Genomic DNA, 26,947 nt, shown 5'->3' with positions numbered 1-26,947 from the left:
TCAAAACTTTTTGCAGGGCTACAGTACTTAAGACAGTGTGGTATTTTGATAAAGATGGAGAGTACAATGGGACAGAATTTAAATGTTGAGAAATAAACTTTCATAGTTGTCATCAATTGGCTTTTGACGAGGGCGCCAAGACAACTCAGTGAGAAAAGAATGGTTTCCTCAGCAAATGGTGCTTTGGACAATTGGATTTCATGTGTGGTGAAAGAATGTAGTTGGATCCTTATATCACAACATATGAAAAATAAGTCAAATGGATCAAATATTTAAATGGAACAGCTAAATTGATGGAGCTCTTGGGGAAAAACTAGCACATGAATATGTGACATTGAAGAAGGTGCTGCCTCTTAGATATGACACTAAAGCACAAGCAACAAAATTAAAAAAGGGATAAACTAATCATCATCAAAATTAAAATTTTGGTACTTCAGAACATGCTCAACAAAGTAAAAACAAAATCTTTGCAGATCATATGTCTAGTAAGGGACATGCATCCCTTTAGAGAGAAAATTATGATCTTTAGAGAGAAAAATAGCCCAGTTAAAAAAATGGGCAAGGGATCTGAATACATAGTTTTCCAAGGAGAACATACAAAAGACCAACAAGCATATGTCAGAATGTTCAACATCATTAATTATTGGGAAATGTAAATCAACATCACAATGAAATGTAGCTTCATACCCACTAGTGTGGCTATAATAGCAACAAAAAAAAATACAGAAAATAACACATGAAACTGTGAAGGAATTAGAACCATTACACAGTGCTGGAAGGAATGTAAAATGAGGCAGTTGGCTTGGAAAATGATGGAATGCAGTTACTTTATGATCCAATAATTCTAATTTTAGGTATCTACCCAAAGAGAAAAGAAAATGTATACCCTCCCTCCAAAATATTTGTACCTGATTGTTTATTGCAATTATATTCGTGACAACCCCAAAGTGAAAAAAATCCAAATTTCTATCAGCTGATAAATGGATAAATAAAATATGGTATAGTCATACAAGGAATGTTATTGAGCCATGTGCTGACATACAGATGACTCTCGAAAGCAGAATGTTAAGTGAAAGAAGTTGGTCACAAAGAACCACATATCGTATAATTTCATTTATATGAAATTTCCACAAAAGGGAATTTTATAGAGTATGAAGTTAGATAAGTGGTTGCCCTCCTAGACTTGGGGGATAAAAAACGGGGGGTGACAACTAATGGGTGCCTGTTTCTTTTATGGGGAGGTAATGAAAATGTGCTGAATATGGTTATGGTGATGAGTTTAACAACTCTGCATATACTCAAAAAAACTGAATTATATACTTCAAATAGTTGAATTAGGGCATGTGAATTTTACCTCTATAAAGCTATCTAAAAAGAAGAAACTTTTAGATCTTTTTATCTTTAAGGGTCCATAGCAAAAGTTGCTTTATCTAAAACTTTGAATCTGCAATTAGAGTAATGGCTCATGAATTGAGGGGGTGCCCTGGTCACTGCCAATTAATTCAAGTAGTGAATGTGTCCTGTCACTTATTCAAGATAGTAGCATTGTCATATATTTATTATCATCATCATCATCATCATCATCATCATCATCATCATTTTATCAAATAGGTCTCAAGGTTTAGAATGAATAAATGAGCAAAGAAAAGAAAGGCCTACTTTTGAAAGACATGGGCATAGTGAAAAATTTTTTCATGGATTCTCTTGACTATTACATTCAATTTGTGAAACAGGTTGAGACTCCTTAATCCAAAAATCTAAAATCTGAAATGTTCCAGAATTCAAAACATTTTGACACTTCAAGAGGAAAATTCCACACCTCATGTAATAGTTCAGTCAAAACACATAAATATAACATGCAGTTGTATAAAATTACCTTCAAACCATGTGTATCTGAAATATAAATGGAACTCGTGTTAGTTTGTGTTTAGACTTGGGTCCCATCCCCAAGATATTTCATTATGCATATGCAAATATTCCCAATTCTGAAAAAAAAATCTGAAATCTCAAATAATATTCTCAATTCTGAAAAAAATCTGAAATCTCAAACACTTCTAATCCAAAGCATTTCTGATAAGAGATGCTCAAATTGGATTTAACAAATTCTTATACAAGGGCTTCTTTTGGGGAATCTACCATGGTCCCATCTTTATAGCATTCCCAGACCATGATATATCCTTCGACTCTGAAGATAAATGAACCCAGAGAATCATCTCCCATGCAACCCATCCTGGCCTTGCTCTGGGACATAGGCTAGGCCTGCTGCTTACAACTCAGGCTAAGGCACTGGGCTTGGCCCCAGCTGGCTGGCCAATTTCCTTCCCACAAGTGACTTTCCCTCGTTACTGATGTAGAAGCAGAAAGCAAAAACACTCCAACTGCAGAGGCTTATTGAGAATGTGCAAGCAATGCATACCAAAGATGGAGAGACATCCCAGCATTTCAGCCCAGCACAGCCCTGATCCCAGGATGGAAAGAAATTTGGGTGGGTTCTGACCACCAGTAATAAGAACTGCTTTCTTCATATATGTTTCCACCCAATGGTCCATATTTCTTAGCTGAGAGTAGAGCAGAGCTCCCTTCTAAAGTGAAGCTTAAGTTCTAACATCATGCAAATTGTTCTTCTTGCAACATCAAAAGACCTAACACTTTTTGAGCACTTACCATCTGCCAGGCACATCATTATCTACCCAACAGCCTTGGAAAAGGTATTATTACCTTTAGTTTATAACTTGTCTTTGGTCACAGTTTAGCAAATGGAAAAGCCAGCATTTGAACTAGCACTGTCTGATGCCAGCATGTCTTTAACCACTCTTCCACCCAAGACCTGGGAGTGTGAGGCAACAGAGGTGATGTTTAGCAAGACTTTGCAGTCTGTATTCTACCTCCCTCACCCTTGTCCAGAAAATTCAGTTGCCATAGGTGAATTGTAATGAGAGATGCTTCACAGAAATTTCAACTGCTCAAATGGTAGGATAAATGGAAGGTTCTTCAAACAACTGGACATGATTCCTTATTGCACTTTCATCCAGAGCTCTACAAAATAGGTCACATTTTAATCATTTTGGCCATTGAGATTCCGAGAATCTCAGAGAAGTAGCCAGGGGCATGTCATTCATGAAGTCCATTATTCCTCACCAAGTCAGGATCCAGAAGTGTTGGAACCACTTTGCAGCCTCGTAAATATGCATTTCTCAAATGTTGCGCCAGAACCTTCACTTCCCGAGGTGGAGGCTACAGACACAGGTCTACTGGATCCAGACTTCTCCCACACTTTTGCCTTCTGTGTGTACCCACTTTCTTCTGAATGTTTTCTTCTTGTAAGCTGGTAAGGGAATGCTTTGCCCTCCATTTACTTCTGCTATGGTATTTCAAGGTCACCTCTATGTATGAACATAGACTGATAAGTTAACATGGGGGACAGCTCCAGGGGTCCTTGGGGATAGCCTTTTTCTATTCTCATGATCACCCCCACCATTCTGACATTCACTATATGACATTATTTAAATGCACATGAAAAATTATTATTAAATTTTTTTAAAAAAATATCAAGAGTCTCATTAAATGCATTTTCCCCCACTAAAAGTCCAAGGAGAATTTCCTCTATGTGCTGTGTGAAAACTGTGGGGTTTTAAATGGTGTTGTCCAAGGAGGACTCCATGCATCCTTTACCAGTATCTCATTCATCACTACACACACACACACACACACACACACACACACACAAGTCATTGAGACAGATGAAATAGAGCAACACAAAAATTCAAGTTTATGTAACAACCAACACACTGTGTAAGAAAACTTGGCCACCTGTAAGAGTAGTGAGAACTTTGGTGCCAACGTATGATGATGGGAATTTAATTCCTCATTTGCTCCATTAATTCAGAGTATTGAGGAATCAAACAGTAGGCTGGTCTCTGTAGGTGCACCCAATATTTTTTATGTTAAATAATAAAAAAGGCAACTATATAGGTGTTTAATAATTAGTGCTAGAGTGAAGAAAGTTTTTATAATAAAAAATAACTATTTTGGGGCTGAAGATATAACTCAGTTGGTAGAGTGCTTGCCTCACATGCACAAGGCCCTGGGTTCGATCCCCAGCACCACACACACACACACACACACACACACACAAACTGTTTTAATCAGCTTTTCATCTCTGTGACAAAAAGACCCAATGAGGACAACTTAGAGGAGGAAAAGTTTATTTGGGGTCACAGTTTCAGAGGTTCAGGCTGGCTGATTCTATGGCTTTGGGCTCTGAGATGAGGCAACACATCATGGCAGAAGGGTGTGACAGAGAAAAACAGCTCAGGACACAATAATCAGGAAGCAGAAAGAGAGGGGGGAAGGGGCCACAGGGAAGATGAACCCTTCCAGGGCACACTCCCAGTGACCTACCTCCTCCAGCCATGCCCCACCTGCCTACAGTTACCAGCCAGTGAGTCCATTTAAACCTGATTAGGTCCCAGCCCTCATAATTTAATCATTTTATCTCTGAATATTTCTGCACTAACAGAAGCTTTCAGGGGAAACCTAAAGTTCAAACCATAACAACAGCAAAGGCAGAAACCAAGAAGGTTTTTTTTATATTTGACAGATATTTGCTAGATTTCAACAACTATATAAAAATACCATGCACACAAAATATAAAGGCAAGGGCCAAAATGGTGAAAAATATATTTATTATATACACGATGAGAAAGGACTGAATTTTAAACATCTTAAAAATCCTTACAAATTAATTTTTAAAAACACACAACAGAAAAAGTGGACAAGCCCATGAATAGAAAGAAAGTCAAATGAGAAACAACTACATACTATATTAGTCTGCAAATTCAGACAAGTGGGCTGTTTATTTGAGGGAGCTCCCATCACATTAGCAAAGATTTAGAGGAGCAATAATGGCTACTTGGGAAGGGACAAAGGCAATAGAGACATTCATTGTTGTAGACACATACATTCTTAGAAGAGCACTTTAGCTATACTTGTCAAAACCTTGGAGAAAATCATACCCTTTGGCAGCATCTAAACATTTATTAAGGTTGTCCACAACTGTATTGTCTAATGTCATGGGAAAATGCTCAAGTTTAAAGTGCCACAAAACAGCATACGTAGGATGGTCACTTTTGATGAAAAAAGTGATAAGGATGATTATGTGATTATGTATATTTTTTAAAAATGTCTTCTTGGTGCTGTTCAGAGTTCATGAATTTTCTATGGTGAATATTAATTTCAGAGAGCAATCAATGTTTATCTTAAAAATCTCTGATATAGCACATGCTTGTGGAATACAGCATACATCCTCTATGAAATAGAGCATACATCAAAATGCTACATGTCTGGTCAAGTGGAAAGGTATGGCTGACATGGTCTTGGCACAAACAGCATCACAATATATTGACCTCCAGTTTGGACCAAAGAGTTGGGTCTGCTGAGGATTATAAGTACTGCCAAGGACAAGCTCCTGTTGATTTCCCCTTTTCCATCCTTGATTTACTTTGATTTTATAGACTAGCTGTTATAGAAGAAAACACGTACACTTAAGTTCAAACTTGCTTATTACAAGGGTTTCTATTTTTTTCTAATATTTTAGTTAAGGACAAACATAAGAAAGGGAGCAACCCCCTAAATATTAATCATATCCCAACTTGGTCCATAATATAATTTTCCTAAAGCCCTATAAGGAATGAGTCTCAATCTCCTATTTAGAAGTCAATATCATGGGGACATATAGGTAAATAAGTAGATATAAAATTGCTTTCTTGCTTAACAATTTTCAAGAAACAAAAGTTTTTCTTATTGCTGACTTTGTTATGCTCAATAATGAAAACATTAATGTATTTTTGTTTGTTTTTTAATTGAGTAGGAAGTTGATGTTATTCTATGCTGTCAAGAAAGAATGAAGCTACATTTGGATAAGGCTATTGCCCAACTTGCGTAAGAGCTTTACCTCTTTATATGAATTAAATGTTACCATTGATCTATTTTGTCATGCCTCCTATTCATATTTCTCTTAGCTTCTTAAAAGAGTACACACACGTGCACACACACATATTTTTATTCAAAGGTTAAGATGAGAGCTTGGAATATTTGCTTTAATTTTTTTTAAAAGCAATAATTCTGAGAGTCTATGGAAAGGATTTCTGCTCTCACTTGTAATATGTCTAAGATTTTTCAATTCAAAAACCTTAAATCTCGATAAGAGATTGACTTGTGTGTGCTCAGCCCTACCAGTTATAAATTAATGATGTGTGGCTTGCTTATGTTTATTTTTCACCCTTCCTTCAAGACCCACCTTGCCTGATTACATCCTCACAGCCTTCACTGCATCCTCATTGCAATTTAATTGTTTATTTATCTTTGTAATTTTTTTTCTCACTGAATGCCAATCTCAGGAGATTGTCTTGGCTCTATCTTTTAAATACATGCGAATACAATCACTTCTTGCTTCCTTTACTGCTGTCCCCTGATCTAAGACACCACCATCTCTCACCCAAGTCACTAGAGTGGTCTCCCAATGGGTCTCCTTGGGAGTCTATAGGCAGGCAGCCTATTCTTAGCCTAGCACCGGAATGATCCTTTTAAAATGCTTGTTGGTAGTCTCCATTTTTATTCAGGGGGGAAGCCTGACCATTTCCAATGTACAACACAGCACTGAATGATCTGATTCTCACTTTTACAAGACTTAATGTCACATGGGGAGACATTCTCTTGGTTATCCTGTTTATGATCATAACTCACCCTCCTAGACCCCTTGATCCTACTTTGCTTTTTGCAGTTCTTCTAATGACATAAACTCCTTTCATGATGTGTATCCCTCTGTTTCCTCCTAGTAGAGCATAGCTCCTTAGAGGAGAGATGTCTTTCATCCATGGATACATCCCAGGCTTGCAGATGCATAGTGCCTGGCATGTAGTAGGCGCTGAATGATTATTTGCTGAGTAAACTATTATTCCAAGAACAAATATGTAGCTCACCTATCAGTTATGTCCACCCCTAACCCTTGGCCTGTCTTTTCAGGAGTGAGCTGTGGGTCTGCCTCTATCTGGCAGGGAAAGCCAGATCAGAGCTCACCTGGGTCTCTTTCTAGAAGTGGGACTGCCGGAGTATAATGCTAGAGAGGGCACCAATTCCTGATCTGTTGTTAATTTTTTTAATCTTTTTATTATACTACTGGGGATTGAACCCAGGGCCTCACACATGCTAGGCAAGCATGCTACCTCTGAGCTACATCCCTAGCCCCTCCTAATCTCTTTTAAAGAACTCTTTAGCTCCTTCCCTGGAGGTCAATTTTGACACATGGTTTATATCTCCTGGCTAACTTCTTAGCCATAGCGTGAACACAAACTGAGGTCGTGGATGGACAGAGGGAGGCTTGGCTATAAAGACCTCATAATTTCTTGGGCAATAGTCTATACTCAAAAATAGAGGAGATGATGGTCAGGATATAGCAGAGGAAGAAGGAGGAGGAAAAGTAGGCACAGAGATGAACAGATAACTTTAAACCAGTGAGCTGTCAGGAACTGTTGTGTTAAGAAGATGCCTGGCTCCTGTTTATCTACACCTCTCCCCAGTTCCACTCCACCCCATGGCAGGATGGTGTTCCCATGACTCACATGTAAGGCTATCCCCAAAGAATGCTTCTTTTGATTGGAAAGTGGAGTGTGTGCGAAGGAGAGATGAGGAGAGTGAGAATGAGAGCCTGGCCATAGGAAGCCTCCCCTTTTTTGTGGGATGGATGCTAAGGTTCATTTACCCATTTCATGTTCCAGAGCTAATAGAGCTGCCCAGCACGAGCTAGAGAAGGACCTAAGCGATAAACAAGCAGCTCAACGGATTGATGATAAATGTCACCACCTGCGCAACACTTCAGAGGGCGTCAGCTTCTTCCGTGGAGTGGAGAAGGTGGATGCGACGTAAGTCAGGCACATGCTATTTCTGTGACATTTTTTTTTTTAAACGCAGGGCCACTGTACCGTGGAGCTATCCCCACCCCCATCCCTTTTTATTTTATTTTATTTTTTTATATTGAGACAGGGTCTTGCTAAATTGCCCAGGCTAACCTTGAACTTGAGATCCTCCTGCTTCAGCCTCCTGAGTAGCTGGGATTACAGGTGTGCATGACAACACCCAGCCACTTCTGTGATTTTTTTCATGTCGTTCATTCATTTATCCATTCCTTCCTTCCTTCTTTTTTTTTTCAAAATAAGGCAGTTTAAGGTTGTCTTAGTCAAACTTCCCTTGTTATAACAGAATACCTGAGGTTGGATGATTTATTAAGAACAGAGGTTTATTTGGCTCACTGTTCTGGATACTGGGAAGTCTGAAGGCATGATGACAACTTCTGCCATGGGCTTTTGTACTGAAAAGGAAAGGGCAAGCAAGCACACGTAAAAGACAAAGCTTGAGGGGCAAGTTCACTAACCCCCACACCTGCTGCAGTGTCCTGGGGATGGAACCCAGGGACTCATGCAGGCTGGGAATTGCTCTGCCACTGAGATATACCCCTACCCTTTTTAATTTTATTTTGCGCAAGGTGTCCCTTAGTTGCCCAGGCTTACCTCCAACTTGTGATCCTTTGCCTCAGCCTCCTGAATGGCTGGGATTACAGGCATGTACCACTGCACTTGGCTCACACATTTTTATAATAACCTTCTTGAAGGAAAACTAACCAACTCCCATGAGAAGTGACCCATTTTCTCAGGAAAGACATTAATACTTCTTAATGACCTAATCACTCCTTAAAGGCTTCCCCTCCCGACACTGCCATGATGGCAATCAAAGTTCTAACATGAGTTTTGGAGAGGACACACCGTATTCAGACCGTAGCACAGGTTAAAATGGGAAGTGCATGGTCAGATGTCTGGAGGTGAGGGACACACCCAGCTTTGGTTGAGTGAGCATTCAACAAGCACATCCTGCAGCCAGGCCTTGACAATTACATCATCCTGTATCCTTTTGAAAAAGAATATTTGTTTTTTATTGTTTGAACTATGGAAACTACACCTACCTGCTACAGAAAACCTCAAGATACACAGATGAGCACAAAGAAAATCACATGTTGTTAATTCTTGGATATCCTGGACTCTGTGATAGCCTGAAAAAAGCCAAATCCTTTCTTACTACTGCTCGTTAAACTTATCCTGTTAATGATTTGTTTGTCAGGCTCCTGGATGCAATCTTGAGCAGAGTTCATGGATTTGGCCAGCCACTAACTTTAAAGATAATCCAATTGATTGAGGTGAAAATTTACATATAGTAAAATTCATCTAGTCTAAATGTAGATTTCAATGGGTTTTGACAGATTTGAACGCCTATGTAACAAAAACCACTCTGGAGCTATTATCTTTTTAATTTTTTTTTCTTTTTTTGTCATTGTAGATGGACAGCATGCTTTTATTTTATTTATTTTTATGTGATGCTGAGGATGGAACCCAGTGCCTCACATGTGCTAGGCAAAGCGCTCTGTCAGTGAGCTACAGCCCCAGTCCCCCCAAGTTTTCCCATTTTCCTTCCCATACTTATGTCCCCTCCCACTTCTAAAGTGACCCCTAAGTGGATTCTCTCCTCTGGAATGCTTTACCCTCCATATCCTGCCCCCTATCCTTTGGCTCACCTGTCCCAGCCACAGTGCCAGTTACCAACTTGAACTTTTAAATTCTTCAGGTATGAGTAAAAAGCAGACCTTCTTCATTAATTTTTTTTCTGCCTCTGAATTGGCAGAAGAGTTAGTTTATGCTTTGGATTTATAGAAAATGGGTTAGGAATAAAATAAGGAGCAATTAAGAAAAGTTTAAATAAGCTTTGGGACCGGTGACTTGGGGATTTCTCTTTCACAGTCTAGGTGGTGGCCTGCAGATTCACTAGGCTGATTCATTATTGTCACTACTATCTGGATGTCCTTCCCTTTTTTTTAGGGTCTCGGTGCCTGAGTCCTGGGCCAAATTTACAGATGACAATATTCTCCGCTCTCAGTGTGAACGGGCAGCTTCTGCCAAGCTAAGAAATGAGATCGAAAACCTTCTGGTTGTGACTGCCAACGAGATGTGGAATCAATTCAACAGAGTGAACTTGGCTTTCACCAATCGCATTGCTGAGACTGCAGATGCTAAGAATAAGATCCAGGTTCATTTATCCAAGGTAAGTCAACCACATGTGGTACCCCTTACCTGACCTGGACAAGGCAGGGTGCTCTGGGACCACAAATCTCTCACCACTCCCAGAAAGAAACCATAGAAACTGGCCATGTAGAGTAGGAAAAATTAAAAACACTACAAAGCATACCATTTATTTCAGCCAGGTAGCCAGGTGTCAAAATGAAATTGGAACCCACTGGTGTTTGGAAAACAAAGAGTGCACTATGTAGGGAAAAGGGTTTTTCGTATTTAATGAAAACAAAAATATTATTATTAAAGTTTAATGACTCACTTTATATAACTAGAAAGTGAATTTATTACTATAACATATGGTAGGAGTGTTTTCTGTTCAATGATTTCAGACCCTTTTTCTGTACTCTAGAACCAAATACAGGAAACTATTAGGTAGTTCAAAGTATTCCTGATGTTGTAAATGTTTAAGCACTCTAAATGTAAGGGTTTTTACAATGACAGTAAAAGAAAGTCATTTGGTTCGAGATGAACAAATAGCTCTTTCTTTATTTAGCATCATTCTTGTAACTCTTCAGCATTTCTGTGGACCATGCTGCATGTCCTTGGTCATTTCTTAAGAGCCTGACTCTCCTACTTTGTTGCTCTAGGGTGGTAATGCCCAGATGAAGGTGGTTTTCCAAGGCTACAGCAATTCACAGTTCCTTCTCACGCTGTCTTATTTATGCAACAAATACTAGTTGAGCCAGACAAGTTGCTCTATTGTGAAGGGCAGAGAAACTCAGAATGTTGTCGTTTTTATTCCCAAGAAGCTTGTATTTGGGGAGAAGAGATGCGTGCATATGAAAAACAATGATTCATAACAATAGGAAATTACAAATTGTGATCACCAAATAACAAATGTGGAAAGTGTTTTGGGGGTGTGGAGGGAGACATTTCTCCCCACATTCCAAGTGGGGCAGCATCCTGAATAAAGTCTTCGAGCTAGCAAATCAGAGGTTAAGTTCAGGTCTACGAAAAGGCCATTGTGGCTGAACTGGACAGAGTGTGTTGTAGGAGAAAAACTTGGAAAAGTAGGTTGCAGTCAGATTATAGAAGACATTATTGGGAAGGTGAATAGGGTCAGGATGCATTTTTAAAAGTCTTTTGGACAGCTGATGTGATAGAGTTGCTTTTTTAACCAAAGTGTTATTCACTACTATTTGAGTTTGTTAGGGCAACTGTAACAAAGTATCACAGACTTGAGTAGCTTAAACAACAATAAAAATTAATTTTTTCACAGTCCTGGAGGTTGGAAGTTTGATCTTAAGGAGTCTAATGTTTAGTTTCTTATGAGGCCTCTCTCTTTGCTCTAGGGTGACATCTTCTCCCTGTGTCCTTGCATTATCTTCTCTGGGTATTTATCTGTATCCACATTTCATCTTCTCTGGGTGTATATCTGTATCCACATTTCCTCTGCTTATAATGATACCTGTCATACTGGATTAGGACCCACTCTAATACTTCTGCAGAGACTTAATGCCTCTGTAAAGACTCCACATATGACCACATTCTGAGGTACTAAGGGTTAGGACTTCAACATACGATTTTTTTAGGAAGGCATGCACAATTCATCCCATAAATACATTCAATATAGTATAACAGGCACGTTGGGGATATATTCATCTGAATGTCACATTGATTTGCAATCCTATATCTTAGAGTGGGATAAGACATGTACATAGAAATGGTCGGTCCACTGGGGAGAGTTCAGAAAGAACCACTTGTAACTATAGACAAAATATTGAGATTGTTTAATAAAAGGAGTGGTTATTTCCATTGGTGAGAAACAGGCACGTCCTTATGGAGTAGGTGACATCTGAAGAAGGCTTTGGTGAAGAGAAGAGTGTAAAATGATTGTTAATGGGTTGCTGAAAGCTTGGGAGAGAAGCAGTCCAGGCTATGTGACAGACTTAGGAACTCCCAATGCTAAAAAACGTGCATGACTGGGTAGCTCTCTATGGGGGGAGAAAGGATGTAGTGTTGGAATTGCCCAGATAAAACTTGTTCTGGGAGTAAATGAGGAGTAGGTAGAGAGCACAGCAGGTGGCCAAAGAAAAGAGACAGGTTTTGAGGACAGGGAGATAGCCAAGGCCTCACCTTTGACTTGACAGGCAGTTTCATGAGAGCAAGGAGGGCCACGGACAGAATACAGGGGCCACCGGGAGATTAGATGGGTAGGAAGTGGAGAGAGTGGTCACAGGCCATGACTGAATATGTTTGTCACTGAACATAAGCAGAGAGATGGGAGAGGAGCCTGTTGGGGTTGAGTGTGAGAGGGGTAAATACATGAGAATTTCTTTTTTTTTAATTTGGTGACACTTGGGCATGTCTGTACATAACAGGGAAGGAGCCAAGGGGAAGGAATAAGCCAAGATAGTGGGGAAGCTGTGGAACTCTCAGAGCGCAAAGATCAAGGTGCTGGGAAAAGCAGAGAGGAGGAGAAGGAACCAGGAGAGAATCTAACTTTTTGCAATTTGGGGAACCTCTGTAAGACACAGAGATTAAAATCAGGAGTGAAAAACTGCTGGCGCTCTTCCCTTGCAAGTGAGTTACTGGAAAGCTGAAACCCAATGAGCTTCAAGGAAAACTTTTAATAGTAGGAAAACAACTCTCTTAAGTTGATAGGAAGACAGAGAGACAAGGACATCTTGATATGAGGAGCAAGGTAAGGGCCTTTCAAATTTTATGGGCCCACTTTCCTTTCTTTACATGCAGATGTGCACTGGTAAATAATTAATAAGGGGTGATATCCAGAATGGGGTGCACAGTGAGAAGCCCTGATCTGTAGCAGCTGCTAGTTTTCTACCCTGGTCCATTTCAGTGTGAGGTCACTGAATCTAGACTTGGGAAGAGAAGCACACAGTGAGCTCTCTAGAGCCCATCCAAGCAAGATCTAGCACCTCACTGAAGATTCTCCGGGGGAAGGGGTAGGAAGAAACGTGGTTCTCAGTGAATTAGCTTCCTTCTCCTCCCAGGAGTGAGGCAGGTGGCCAGGCAAGAGGCCAGAAGCAGGTTGCCAAGAGATTCATTCACACAGAGCTTTAGGCAATTGCTTCTCTTTATCACAGACACTACAGGAGATTTTCCAGACGGAGGGGACCATAGAATCCATCAAGAAGGCCATCAAGGAGAAGTCTGCCTTCCTGAAGGTGGCCCAGACCAGACTGGACGAGCGGACGAGGAGACCCAATATAGAGCTCTGTCGGGACATCGCTCAATTACGGTAAGGTGGAGTGTGCACACCTGGGTGGGAGGGGAAGGCACCAGGCTTACCCCAGTACAACCCATCAGCTTTCTATAGAGGCAGTTTCTGACAACACACATCATGTAGGTGCCTCTTTAAAAGTGTTAATAGTGGTGAATTGTGGAATGGACAGGTAAGTTACCGTTTGGGATGATGAAGATGCTTTGGAGATGGATGGTGGTGATGGTTGCACAGCAGTGTGAATATACTTACATCACTAAACTGGACACTTTGCCATGGTTAAAGTGATAGATTTTATGTTATGTGTATTTTGCCATACTTTTTTTTAAAAAAAAGGAAATAATATCAAAACTTCACACACACACACACACACACACACACAAACGTGTTGATAAACATTTAACTCATTCAGGGAGTTCAAGGTGATGTGTGGGTTTCTGAGAACTACCCTGGAGTCTTTGGAGTTTCCAGAACACCTTATCTTACTTATAGGAAGCAGAGGGTATTGGCTTTCTGTATATTTCTCAGTGTGGGGGATTCTTGTGAAAAAAGATACTTTTGGTACCGATTCTTCTGACCGGTCCACCCTCATTTGCTGTCTGTGGTCTCTTTGGGGGCATTAATATCTGTTCTTGCCATTAAGATCATTCTTAGGATCCTCTGATTTTCCTGAAGTTTGCATTTGGGCTTCCTTTAGTATTTTCTGTTGTCAGTAGAAATAAAAACAGCTGGTCTTCATCAAGCTCAGCTCTGACATACACATGGCAGGAAAACTCTGACTCCACAGTCTATCTATTAGACACTGCATGAATCTTATTATTATTTAAACTGTAAAGGCCCTTTTTAGCATGTACTTATAAGAAACTGGCCAAGATTCCCCTCATCTCAGCCTCATTCTGGAATCCTTTCCTATTTCTCAATACCTGTCAGCCTGCCTTTTCTTTCTGGAGTCCATCATTTCTGTCCTTAGGTCATGAAGCACTCCCTACAGATGTGAGTCAAATGGATAGTTAATGGAGGAACAAAAGGGCTGTGCTTGGACTCTAGAAGCCTTTCCGATGCCACTTGCCAGGTCTCCTACCTGGTCTCCTGGCAGAAGTCCCTTATCATCAAGAAGGATTTCTCCTAAAGATAGGCCTGTTATGGGCACTGCTGAAGAGAACAGCCATGGTTGGAGGCAGTGATCTCCTGGAGGGGGAGAAGATGGGACCTTTGTGAGTGAGGTCAACAGTGGTGACTATGATGACCATCATAATAATTACGATACTGATGATGACAATGAAAGCAATGATAATAATAGCTGCTCCTATATTTTTTCTACTCTGTGTTGATCTGGGTTGATACTGGGTAGTATCTTCATTTTGCAAATGAGAAAACTACAGCAGGAGAAAATTGAATGCCTTGGCCCAGGTCACATCTGGTGGTAGGGGAGAGCCAAGGTTTAAATCCCAGCCTGTCTTATGACAGACAATGATATTTTAGTCATGGGGAGTTGGGAGGTAATGAGATACCCCAAAAAGCAACTCTATTCAACTAAATGATTCGCTTCTGCTTCCCCAACTTCTATAGTATATAATGCTTTATCCGTCCTCGGCCATGTACTTGATCTCATTTGACCTTCTTAACGCCCATAGTAGATGATGTGACAAAGTAGGTGAAACATCCTTATCTCCTTTTCTCACAGAGGATGAAACTGAGGGTCACAGAGGAGATCAGTATTGTTTAGCACTCTCCATGTGTAGCACCCTCATGGAAAATCAACACGTGTTGTCAAGAAACATGCGTCAGAATACGCAGAAAGTTTCTTAAGAGATTTTTACTTTATGATAGCCTGAAAGGGTACCCATTCTGCCATTCTGTTTTCCACTTCTGGTGCAGCATTTAATTACTTACAGGAGATAGTCAAGACTCGATGACAAAATCACTTTGTGTGGGATGATTTTGCCCAACTCTAGGCTACTGCGAGTGCACTGAGCATGTTTAGGGTAGGCAAGGCTGGGCTGAGGTAATCAGTAGGATAGGTGTATTAAATTCACTTTTCAACTTATGATATTTTTAGTTTTTCATGGATTTATCAAAACATAACCCCATCATAAGTCAAGGAGCCTCTGTACACAGACTTCATTCCCTAGATTAGCTTCACATAGGTGCTTACCCAGGCTGCATGGTTCTCAAAACGGGTTCCATAGAACCCCTCTTCCTACAGAGCACATTATTTGGGATAAAGTGCCCTTCACCCCAGAGGCTAGAAATGACTCTGCACAGCCAGCCTGGAATGTCTCCCTGCTTCAAAACATACCCACTTGGCCAGTTAAGCTTAGGTCACAAATCATGATTTTTGGCAAATATTGTTAGGAGAAGCTGAGTTGATGTTTTATCCTCCAAAAATTTCTGCAGAATCATCAAGTAGGGTTAGGAATAAATTATTCAGCCAGCAATTGGACAAACTAAGAATTGCTTTTTCCTTTGACCTGCTAAAGATGGAACCCAGGGCCTCACACATGCTAAGCAAGCTCTCTACCACTGAGATATATCCCCAGTCTATAAAAGGTTTTGAGCAGCAGTTTAGGATGACTTTGGATTGACAAACATTAGAACATCCACAGATTCCTCTGAGAGGCTGAATGATTTTTACTCTCTTTCCCCCCTTTCCCAGCTAAATGGAATTTGCTTTTTCTTTTGCTTTGTTAACTTCCTAGTCTATCTATTCCTTCTGTTCCTTTATTGATTTTAGGACAACACCTCCTTTTGCTTCTCTCAAAATTTCCCCGGATGAATATCCTTGCCAAAAATATTTAGGATTACTATTAGGGGAGAGGATCATTTTCCTTCTTAACCTGATCATTCTGAAAGCACCATTTAGCTCTCTAGATTAAGAAAAAGCAAAGATCAGTGGAGTGCCGATGGAGAAAAATTGCTGTTTTCATTTCAAGACTTGTATTTTCACTGAAAATATTACAAATGGCTCTTTCAAAAGTGATTCTAAACCTTCTTGTCATCTTTGGTGGTAAACGAACCAGGCTCTACTTTACTTAAATAATCTTGACATTAAAAACAAAATAAAACAAAACAAAGAAACATAGTAGTTTTACTTGCATTTCAATGCAAAGTGGTTTTCACATCTGTAATTCCAAAAATAAATAAATACATAAATAATAAAATTGAGTGCCTTCCTAGACTAGTTTTCTACAATCCACCAAGAATAAGAAAACTGGTTGTTAGTGAAATGTAGCCTTGATGATGGTGAAAAGATGTGTTTCTGATGGTTCAAGTTGACAGGGAGCATGGTGGTAGCCCCTAGCTGTGCTCACAACAGTGGGGAGACAAAGACTTTTACTGCCTGTGTTCTGTGGATCTTAAATTCTTTTCTTTTCAACATGATATTTTAATGTATACATTTTCAAACAATCCCTCAGATACATTTTCCACTGGACTAGTATTTGGCCGTGAGGAGTAAAGCATCATTTATCACCCCGCTCTGTTTCCTAAGTTTGGGTTCAGGGTTCCTTTTGAAGTCATCGAGGGGTGGGAGACGAGAGGCAGGCCCCATGGTTTGATAAACAAACCACCATCATAAATCCCATTCCCCAGCCATCCGCAGCAGACTCTCCAAAGCTCTTTTTCTTTGCTAGAGATATTTTATACCTTGGGATCTTTGGTAAAAAAAAAAAAAAAAAGGCTTTCATTTTAATTTAACTTGCTCTAAACAGCAACAACAAAAATATGCGGGCTGGGGATGTGGCTCAAGCGGTAGCGCGCTCACCTGGCATGCGTGCGGCCCGGGTTCGATCCTCAGCACCACATACAAACAAAGATGTTGTGTCCGCCGAGAACTAAAATAAATAAATAAATAAATATTTTTTTTTAAAAAAAATATGCTTTCAGCTGAGTTCTCAGATCTTGTGTTCATCCCCAGACCCAATGAAACTTGGGCACTTAGTTTTAGTTTCTTGCCTTCTCCACTGGGATGGAGAAAACAGTACAGTTTGTCAGATGAAAGGAGATCATGGGGTGGATATTTCCACTGCCTGCTTTTCTTTTTTTTTTTTTTCCTTATGGGAGCTGACATGGGGCCTTTTACAAGTGCCCTTACCCTCTGAGGCTAGATGCAGTTACCTCAGTAATGGACATCTCCAGATTCTTCCTACCTTTGCTTCTTCCATTTGGCCTTCTTTCCCATTGGCTCTTGTCTTCCCTTGTTCAATTTTATGGACTTGGAGCTTTGGGGAGCTCCCTACCTTTCAAGCCTACCTCCTTCACCCAAGACATGGAAGTTGGCCCTTCACTCAATTGTACTTTTTGCAAACCTATGAGCTCCAACCTAAACAACAGCTATGATGGTTTGGTGTATCTCCTTGAAAACATTCACAATTTGTCCTTTGGGAAAAGAGAAGCAAAAGGATTTTTTTTTTAAATACAAGAATTCTTGCTCTGATTAGCATCTTAATATTCTTTGAGACAAGCCCACTTTGTGCCAGATAACAAACTGTCCTTTGGGCAGAGTTGCCAGATTTTGCAAATTAAAACACAGGACAGCAAGTTAAATCTGAATTTTGGATAATCAAAGAATATTTTTGCATAAAAGTACCCCAATTATTGCATGCAATATTTATATTAAAACCACTTAAGGCTAAGTGGAAATGCTTGTACTAAATTTTTTCATCAATAAAAAAAGAAGTGACTGACATGTGGTACAACTAGAATAAACCTTGAGGATGTTCTGCTCGGTGTAGTAAACCAGTCACAAAGGGATAAATACTTTATACTTCCACTTACATGAGGTGCCATGTGTAGTTAAATGCATGGAGACCAAAAGTAGAATGGTGGTTACCAGGGCCTTGGGGAAGAAGGAAGGGGAATTGAGTTTCATTTTTGCTAGATAAAAGGAGTTTTTTGGTGGATAATGGTGATGGTAACACAAAAATATGAATGTATTTAGTGCATTGAACTGTAGACTCTTAAATGGTTAACGTAGTAAATTTTATGTTATGTATATTTTACCACAATTGAAAAATATACTTGCACCAAAAAAATTACTCATTTGTCTGAAATTCAAGTTCAATTGGGCATCCTGTGAGAATTACTAATAGAAAGGAATGATGAGAGGAGTCATCCTCCAAGGAGTCCAATGCCCACAGATGACAACTTCCTGGTTCTCTGCTTCTTCTCTTTAATTGCAAGGAGCTGAGAGGGTGGGGGGGGGCAGGAAATGGTACCCGGTCCTTAGTATAGCCACTGAGGCTCCACGTTTCCTTCTCAGCTTCCTGAATAACCTGGCCTGGTTTATAAACACATGTGGGCTGTATATTTGAGGAGAGGGCAGTTCATCAATCCTCCAGGCTCAATTTCCTCATCTGTAAAACAAAGAAGCTGGCTTCGACCATCTCTGAACATTCCTATTGCAGTTGCAAATCTCTGTGAAGCCACACAGTTGCTTTGGTATAAAGATTTTCACGTGTTCTGGATGTTTTTCTGACATCACAAAATCTTTTTCTATTTCTAGGGACATCGTCATCCCTATTTGTTCATAGTCATTGTCCTTTTTGTATTTTTAACTTCATGTCAATCTGCAAATAAATGAGCTCTCAAAATAAAGACAATTGTAGGTTTGCATCACTGGTTAAAATGTGATGTACAGCCATCTCTCCATATCCATGGGAGATGGATTCCAGAACTCCCCCTCAGTTACCAAAATCCATAGATGGTCAAGTCCCTTATATAAAATGATGCAGTATTTATTTATGACCTAAGCCTATCTTCCTGTATATTGTCATTCATCTTTAGATTATTTATAAATACCTAGTATGGTGTAAATAGTTGTTATCCTGTATTGCTTAGAGAATCATGACAAGGGAAAAAATCTGTTCGTGTTCAATACACATGCAATTTTTTCCTCTGAATATTTTTGATCTGGGGTTGGTTGAATTCACTGGATACAGAATATGAAGCTATGAAGGATGGATCATACTTGGAGTATCATTTTTAACAGTTTAGAGTCAGAGGAGCAGTAATTAAAAGAAGCTCATCGGGAGTTCCATACAAAACTAAAAGAGTTACCTAAATTCCTGGTACCTCAGATTTGTCATCTGTAAAATGGAGAAAAATCATAGTATCTAATTCTTAGTGTTTTTATAAATGTTAAATTTTCTTATTATGTAGAGCACTTAGGATAAATATACATGTGGTGAAATAGTCAATAAATAAGCTGTTATTTTCTTTTTTTCTTTTTATAACCTATCCCAATTCTTTAAGGGGTCATATGATCACATCATTGGGATATTATTGGGGCATAAAGGGAGCCCTAGTTTAATTGCTCTTTGGGAAGAGAAAGACTTTCTAAATATAATTACAACAGAAGAAATTCCAAAGGAAAAGAGGGAAATATTTGGCTTACTAAAAATTGAAATCTTATGCATAACAAAAAATATATGAAGTCAAAAGGCAAATTAGGGAAACATTTTCCACAAGCATAACAGTTAAAAAAAATCAACATGCCTAATATATTTACAGAGCATTATGCAAATAACTAAGCTAAATAGAAACATCCCAATTGAAAAATGAGCAGAAGACAGGGAGAGACAATTAACAGAAGAAATGGAAAATGGGTAATGGACATTTAGGTAAAATCTACTAATAATACAAAGAAATGAAAACTAAAACAATGTTGATTAAAATAATTTGAAGAGATACCAGACGTTCCGTGAAATCATAGCATTTTTCCTTTCTATTTAATGAAAAATAATGATGTTTTTCATCATTGGAACACAATTAGACCTGCAACTGTTTCACGGTTTTTGTAGCTGATTTCATACAGTATCATTTTCATGATGTATTGATTTGTGTGTGTGTGTGTGTGTGTGTGTGTGTGTGTGTGCTGGAGATTTAACCCAGGACTGCTTAACCATTGAGCAACATTCCCAACCCTTCCTAATTTTTTATTGTTTTTATTTTGAGACAGGTTCTCGCTAAGTTACTGAGGACTTGGCTAAGTTTCTAAGGATGGCTTTGAACTTGCAATTCTCCTGCCTCAGCATCTAGGGCTACTGGGATTCCAAGTGTGTGCCACCACACCCAGCTTGTATTAAGTTTTTGACCAATATAAATGTGTTTACTCTGGACCTAGTGGCATTCCTTTGGGATGTTGCTGGGAGGATGGACATTAAAATTTGAGGAGTGCCCCATTAACTGCCCCTGTATTGGGATATGTTAGCATATTGGGTAGAATTCTAGCCACTAAAAATAGTTGGATGTCCCTCTGCTCTCAACTATAAAGATAACTTTCAATGCCAAAATAAATGTCAAAAAAATCTAGCTTTCATTTTCTCCAGTTATACTATTTTAAAAAAAATCAAATGTTTAGAAGTCACCCTCCTCTTGAAATATAATAGCTAGTATACATTTATGTGTATATATAAAGTGTGTATGTATGTATGTGTGTGTGTGTATGTAGATTTCATTTCACCTTTTCGATTATGGGGCATAGTTAATAGGAGCAACCCTTATATGATACTAGAACCGTGCACAAACATTGCTTTCTTTGCTATGTAAAGTTGTGCTGACATTGGAGTAGTCCACGAGCTGGGAGGGATTCCATGTGTCTTGCAGCATGGCAGACACATCTCTGATAGGAATTCAGTCACCGCACACGCCCTTAATTTAGCTAAAATCAAGCCTTAGGAGTGCGGTACCTGCAAATCTAACCATGCTTCTTCCCTCCTGCAGCCTTGTGAATGAGGTCTATGAGGTCGATGACACCATCCAGACCCTGCAGCAGCGTCTGAGGGAAGCCGAGGACACCCTGCAGTTCCTGGTCCACACCAAAGCTACCCTGGAGCATGACCTGGCTGTCAAAGCCAATACCCTGTACATTGACCAGGAAAAATGCATGGGCATGCGCAAGAGCTTCCCCACCACCCTCCGACTGGTGGGCTACTGTTAGGGACCCTGCCAACAGTGGTTTTGATACTCCTAAGCAAAAGGAGAACCAGGGCCCTGACTCAGCGTTTAACTGAGTGCTAATATATATTCACATATTAAAGCATTGTATTGATAGAAATATACCCATCTCTTGTCTCGGAAAGATTTTTGTACGTGTCTAAAAACTTATTTTCTGCTATCTTCTAGGCTTCTGGGTTATAAGGAATAGATAAAGAAATGCAACCAATTAATGGAGAAGTTAGGCAAGAATACTTGTTGGATTCTTATTCTTTCAGTTAGCTTTTTTGTGGCTGTGACACAAGACTTGAAAAAAAAAACCCACAATTTTAGAGCAGGGGAAAAGTTAATTTTGTGCTCACAGTTTCAGCGGTCTCAGTCCACAGATGACTGGCGCCATTGTACTGGGACCACTGTGAGGCAAAACATCATGGTGGAAGAGTGTGGTGGAGGGAAGTAGCCCAGGACACGACCCCAGGAGGCAGAGGTAGAGCTCCACTCACCAGGGACACAATGTAGACCCCAAAGGCACATACCCAGTAGACCTATGTCCTCCAGCCACACCCTACTGCCTATAGTCACCACCACTTAATCCATTCAAGTGGATTAATGCAGGAGATTAGGTTAGGGCTCTCAATCAGTTCGACCTCTGAAATGTTTCTTGTTGTCTTACACATGAGCTTTGGAGGGACATCTCATGTCTAAACCATAACACTTACTCTGGGTGTAGCATAAATGGGCTGGAAAGCAGGACTGCATTTTCTGTGAGCCACTCAGATCAGGAATCACAATGCTGTAGTTTGGAAGTTGAATGTACTTCAAAGGCCCTTGTGTAAAGGCTGGGTCTCTCCTGTAGTTCTATTGCGGGGGGGATCTGGAGGAGGTAGAGCCTAGTGGGAGGTCCATAGACTATAAGGCTGTGAGCTGCCCTTGAAGGTGATTGTAGACCAACCTCTTCCTCTTTATTCTTTTGTGGCCAAGAGGTATGCAGGGTTTTGTTTTTGTTCCACTTCTCTTTACCATTGCCTCCTAGAACCCCAGAGACCCAAAGCAATGAATCAACAGATCTTGGCCTAGAACCTCCAAAACTGTGACCAAAATAAACCTTTTCTTTTTATAAGTAAATTATCTCGGGTACTTTGTTACAGTGATCAAAAGTTGACTAGCATCCAAAAACAGGTTTCATTTTGAGCTCTGCCTTAAAGGACACATAGAAGTGGAAAGGTCTTTGGGTATGAGGTAATTGGGGTAATTTGAGCAAAAGCATAGGTAGAAAACAGAGTATGTAAGTAGAACAGTTTTGTGTGTGTGTGTGTGTGTGTGTGTGTGTGTGTGTGTGATTTATAATGTAGGGTATACATAAAGAAATAAAATAGTGTGATGCCTAGAAGAGAAGGGGGTGGGAGACTTTCAACTCCAGGTTAATGAACTGGGGAGCTGACATTTTCCTGCCTAGAGACACCTGTCAGCTCTCCAGTTTGTTAAACTGGAGTTGAAAGTCTCCCACCTGCTTCTCTTCTAGACATCACAAAGCATTGAAAGTTTGAAATGGAGAAATGGTAATGGACAAAGGAGACATACAAAACATAACAGGTAGACAGGATTTGGGACATCTTTACATGCAGGGTGCTAAGGGACCCAGGATGACAAAAAGGAGTTGATCCTAGTTGGGATAAAAAAAATGGAGAAACTGCTTGCATTCCAGAAGACTCTACAGTATGTCAAAGATTATTTTTGAAAATAACTTTTGCTATGGTTCGAGTATGTCCCTCAGGATTCATATACTGGAGACTTAATCCCCAAAGACATATGTTAATGGTATGTTCAAGTGAGGCCTTTGGGGAGAGATTGGGTCTTGAGGGCTTTGTCTTCAGAAATGATCAATCCACTCATAGATTAATGATTTTTTTTTAAAAATTCTCCATGTTATGATATTCAGTTATAGCAACAACAACATTTTTGATCATTTAACCTTATTTTTTAACTTTTATAAAAATGTATTTTAAGGCTTTTTTTCCACTTTTTAAGAGTTGCCAAACTGTCAACATCATATTTTTGTTCTATATTCTTTGTCTCTTGCCTTTACATTTTGAGTGTATGTGTGTTTAAATACAGAAGCAAAAACATATAAATGTATTCTGTATAATTTATACCTTTGGGGTTCTGCTCAGAAAGCACTTTCTCATTCCAAGAGTATGTACTTCTAATTGTTTTACAATTCCTTAAATTCCACTTATCTGTCTGGAATCCCTGGGGGGGGGGGGGTAGTGTGGGCTGTATACTAACTTTGAATCCTTTAGCTCTGGAAATTGTGAAATGGGAAGATGTGACTGTAGAAGGCAGAGGTTTTCTCTCTTTTCTACATATTTCTCACTACTCCTGTGCCCCTCCCTGCTGCCCCCATCCTATTAGCATTTCTCTCTGTATGCCTGCATTTTTCTTGCTCTGCCTTAACCATTAATTCCAAACTCCATTTTCTCCTTCTCTTCCCTGTCCTCTGCCTCTTGATGAGTCTCTGCTTTCCTCCACCTGGTCCTCCTCCTCTTCTCCCTTCTCTCTTTTCCTCTCTCTCCTTCTCCCTTCTCTGTTCCTTAAAAGTGCTTTAAGACCTTGGTTAGTCAATTTCACAAGACACCTTAAAATGTCAGAAGAGCTGACATACGGATGATAAACGGGCACCGGGTCTATTTTTGTTGGCTGAGTATATCATTTTGGCAATTAAATTGTAGGTTTTGTAATTCTCCCTTTGCTTCTAATGGAAAGAAAGATATATGGATGCCACAGAAAAGTTGACCAATTAGAGTAATCAAATGTTAGCAGTCACAATGGTATGGGTTTTCAAAAATATGAATTCCACATATCTCATACGTCTTGTGCTTGGAGAAAATCTTCCTGATCTTTTCTATGAATGGCATTATTTTTAAGTTTTTTTGAGCAATACATGCTCACATGGTCTTTTTACTTAAGTCCATATTCCTGGCATTACAAGACTGTGATGGGAAGAAGTATGCAGTGCAGACATAGAAAAAAAAAGTCTAGTTTTCTTGTTATTTTGGTAAACTGTGGGCAAGGCTAAATTCTGCAAATAAACATTTGGTTTCCAGCTTAAAACATTTGCTGCTGCTTTGTGAGGGCACTTATTCCAACACTGAAGTTCACAAGCAGCCAAGACTTAGAGAATGTGATCATATTTAAGAATCTCAGGACAACAAATATCTGCACATGATCTGGCTTAATCTACTTAGGCCCAAACTATCTTTAATATTATGTGGCCTCAGAAGGGGTTGCTGGAATGTCCAAGGCTTCCACTTACCCAAGCATCATTCAGATTTAGAAATGTGTGTAATTGCCCCTAAATAGCCAAGCTACCTATAATTTTAGTAATTTCCATTTATGTCTCTGGAGAGTGTTGTCATAAACACCTCTCACCTGGCCCTTTTGCCTCCTGAGTTCATGCTGTAAATAGCTGAACCATGGAGTCTAGTTTTAGGTTATAATTTTTGTTTTACCCTTTGTGTACAGAGCACATGGTGGTGGTGGTGGTGGTGGGTGGGGTAGAGCTGCTTCTTGTCTTTGTACCTCATGTCTTTCCTTGCAGCTTCTTTCTGGCCTTGGCTCTTGCACTGTTCCCAGGAGGGCTGAATGCACCATTGGTTCCCATTGCCAAGACCAGCATTGCATGCATAGTGCACCAATAGTATTTCCTGAACCCTATTATTTTAGCTTTCCAGTGACCTACTTCTTCCAGCCACCCTCTACCTGCCTACAGTTACCAACCTGTTAATCTATATCAGTGGATGAACCCACTGATTAGATTAAACCTGTTATAATCCGATCATTTCTCTTCTGAATATTCTTGCATTGTCTCACACATCACATATGAGCTTCTGAGGGGACACCTCCCTGGTCTCTGGTGGATGAGTAGCTCCATGTGATTGAGTGGAAGAGATATGAGTCATTTAAGGCTTATGTATTTAATTGCCAATGTGAGACTCTCTAATACTTTATTTCTTTTTACATGACAAACCAGAGAATTTTGAGATATTTTTGAGTGAGCACAATCAGCAGAATTCACCTGATTGCACACTGTGGCCATGTAACACAGGTAAGAAATATATCTGTATTTTTTAAGCCACTGATATTTTTGGCTTATTTGTTACTGCATCCTAATCTGGCCTATCCTAACTAATACGTCAGCCATAAGAAATTGATGAGGGCAAGAACTATCTAGTGGTTGGTCATTTTCCACTGTGAATTTCAGACTCTGTCCTTTCTCAGAAGGCAAGCTGTAGTGTTGGCCAAGCAATTGAGCATGTGCCCAATGCATTGCTTAGAAATAGCAGGCTAAGACTAGATCTTTTGCACTTATTTAGAAAATAGGACTAGTGGAGGTGTTCCAAGCATAGAACAAGTGAGCCAGAGCTTTAGATGTTTCCAAATCTGAGAGCCAAAACAACCCAAGGCAATTGAGTGTCAATTCTCTGAAAGGCTGTATATCTGGGATGGCAAACTCAAATGCTGAGAGGTCCAACCAGAAGACTGACGTTCCTAGTATAACTCTACTATAATAAAACAACAATAATAGTATTATCATGAAGACAAGTGGCAGGTGATATTTAGCCGCTAAACTGGGGAACATCAGAGAGTGTTGGGGGAGTGAAGAGGAGACCTAGAATAAACTGAAGGGCATGTTCTCAGACGAATGGTATCCACCATTCTTCTCTGGCCAATTATCACCAGGAATGTGTCTCTGTGTGATGGAATATCTGTATCCTGCTATTGAAGTTATTGAATCCCTACTAAGAGTCAGAAGGCTCTGGCTTGGGAAGATGACTGAGGGCAAGACCGAAATACTACAGTGGTAACTTCATATGCATATTTTTTTTCCCACACAACTTCATAAATAGAACAGCCGGGCCAAGGAGCCCTGGTTTAGTTTTGGAGCTTAGATTTATTATATTTGTACTTTAAATTGTAGCATTGATGGCCGCATTGGACTTGAGATAAACTGAGGCCTGAAATGCCTGAATGTATCAAATGGAAAAGTTCACGTGATGCAATCTTAATTAGCTGTACCCATATAACATTCCAGGAGAAAATGGGGAATTGTATCATTCAGGGGAAAATAAGATCTATAAAAATGACTTTAAAAGTATATGGTTGTTGGAAATCAAGAAATATGACCATTGTACAATATAATCCATGTCTACACAAGCAGTATTCTAGTATAGTTTAATTCTGTTTATAAAAAGCAAAAAAGCTTGAAATCCTTTAATACAAACTTTGAGATGGAATAGGACAGTAGGGAGAGGAAGAGTGAGATGAGGCATGGGCTTTTTTTGTGGCAATTGAAGGGCTTTGTGCAAACCCCAGACTGGTGACATTGAAGGACAAGATGGCACGAATCTTGTGATTCTTTTGCTTTGGATGATTTTACAGAAGACTGGCTTCATGGTTAGAATGTAATTTGGAGACGAATAATTATCAAATAAAAATTTGAATACCAGACCCAGTGTTACTGAAACACTCCGGCTCCACAAAGAGACTGAAACAGCTAAAGAATGAAATTAGTCCACAAAATCAGTCAAATGATAAAATGCTCAGGAGAGCAAATTATGTACTGTTATCATCAAGTCAGGTGTTTGTTTTAAAACAC

The 26,947-nt window shown here is 39.7% G+C and overlaps 1 protein-coding gene across 1 annotated transcript in view; it reads left to right on the top strand.

Moving 5' to 3' along the window:
* Tekt3 (tektin 3) overlaps nt 1–22,585 on the top strand; it is a 37,765-nt gene extending 15,180 nt beyond the window's left edge. Inside the window, exons 4-8 of the mRNA XM_046420704.2 lie at nt 5,870–5,940; nt 7,776–7,919; nt 9,921–10,143; nt 13,220–13,374; nt 21,079–22,585. Coding sequence (XP_046276660.1) covers nt 5,870–5,940; nt 7,776–7,919; nt 9,921–10,143; nt 13,220–13,374; nt 21,079–21,295 — 810 coding nt within the window. The 3' untranslated portion in view covers nt 21,296–22,585. The remainder of the gene's footprint in view (nt 1–5,869; nt 5,941–7,775; nt 7,920–9,920; nt 10,144–13,219; nt 13,375–21,078) is intronic.
* Nucleotides 22,586–26,947: the final 4,362 nt, after the last annotated feature.

Source organism: Marmota monax, unplaced genomic scaffold (genome assembly GCF_021218885.2).
Source record: "Marmota monax isolate L192 unplaced genomic scaffold, Marmota_monax_Labrador192_F-V1.1 WCK01_AAM20220418_F8-fsc00251, whole genome shotgun sequence".
Lineage (NCBI taxonomy): Eukaryota > Metazoa > Chordata > Mammalia > Rodentia > Sciuridae > Marmota > Marmota monax.
This window is presented reverse-complemented; position numbering and strand designations above follow the sequence as displayed.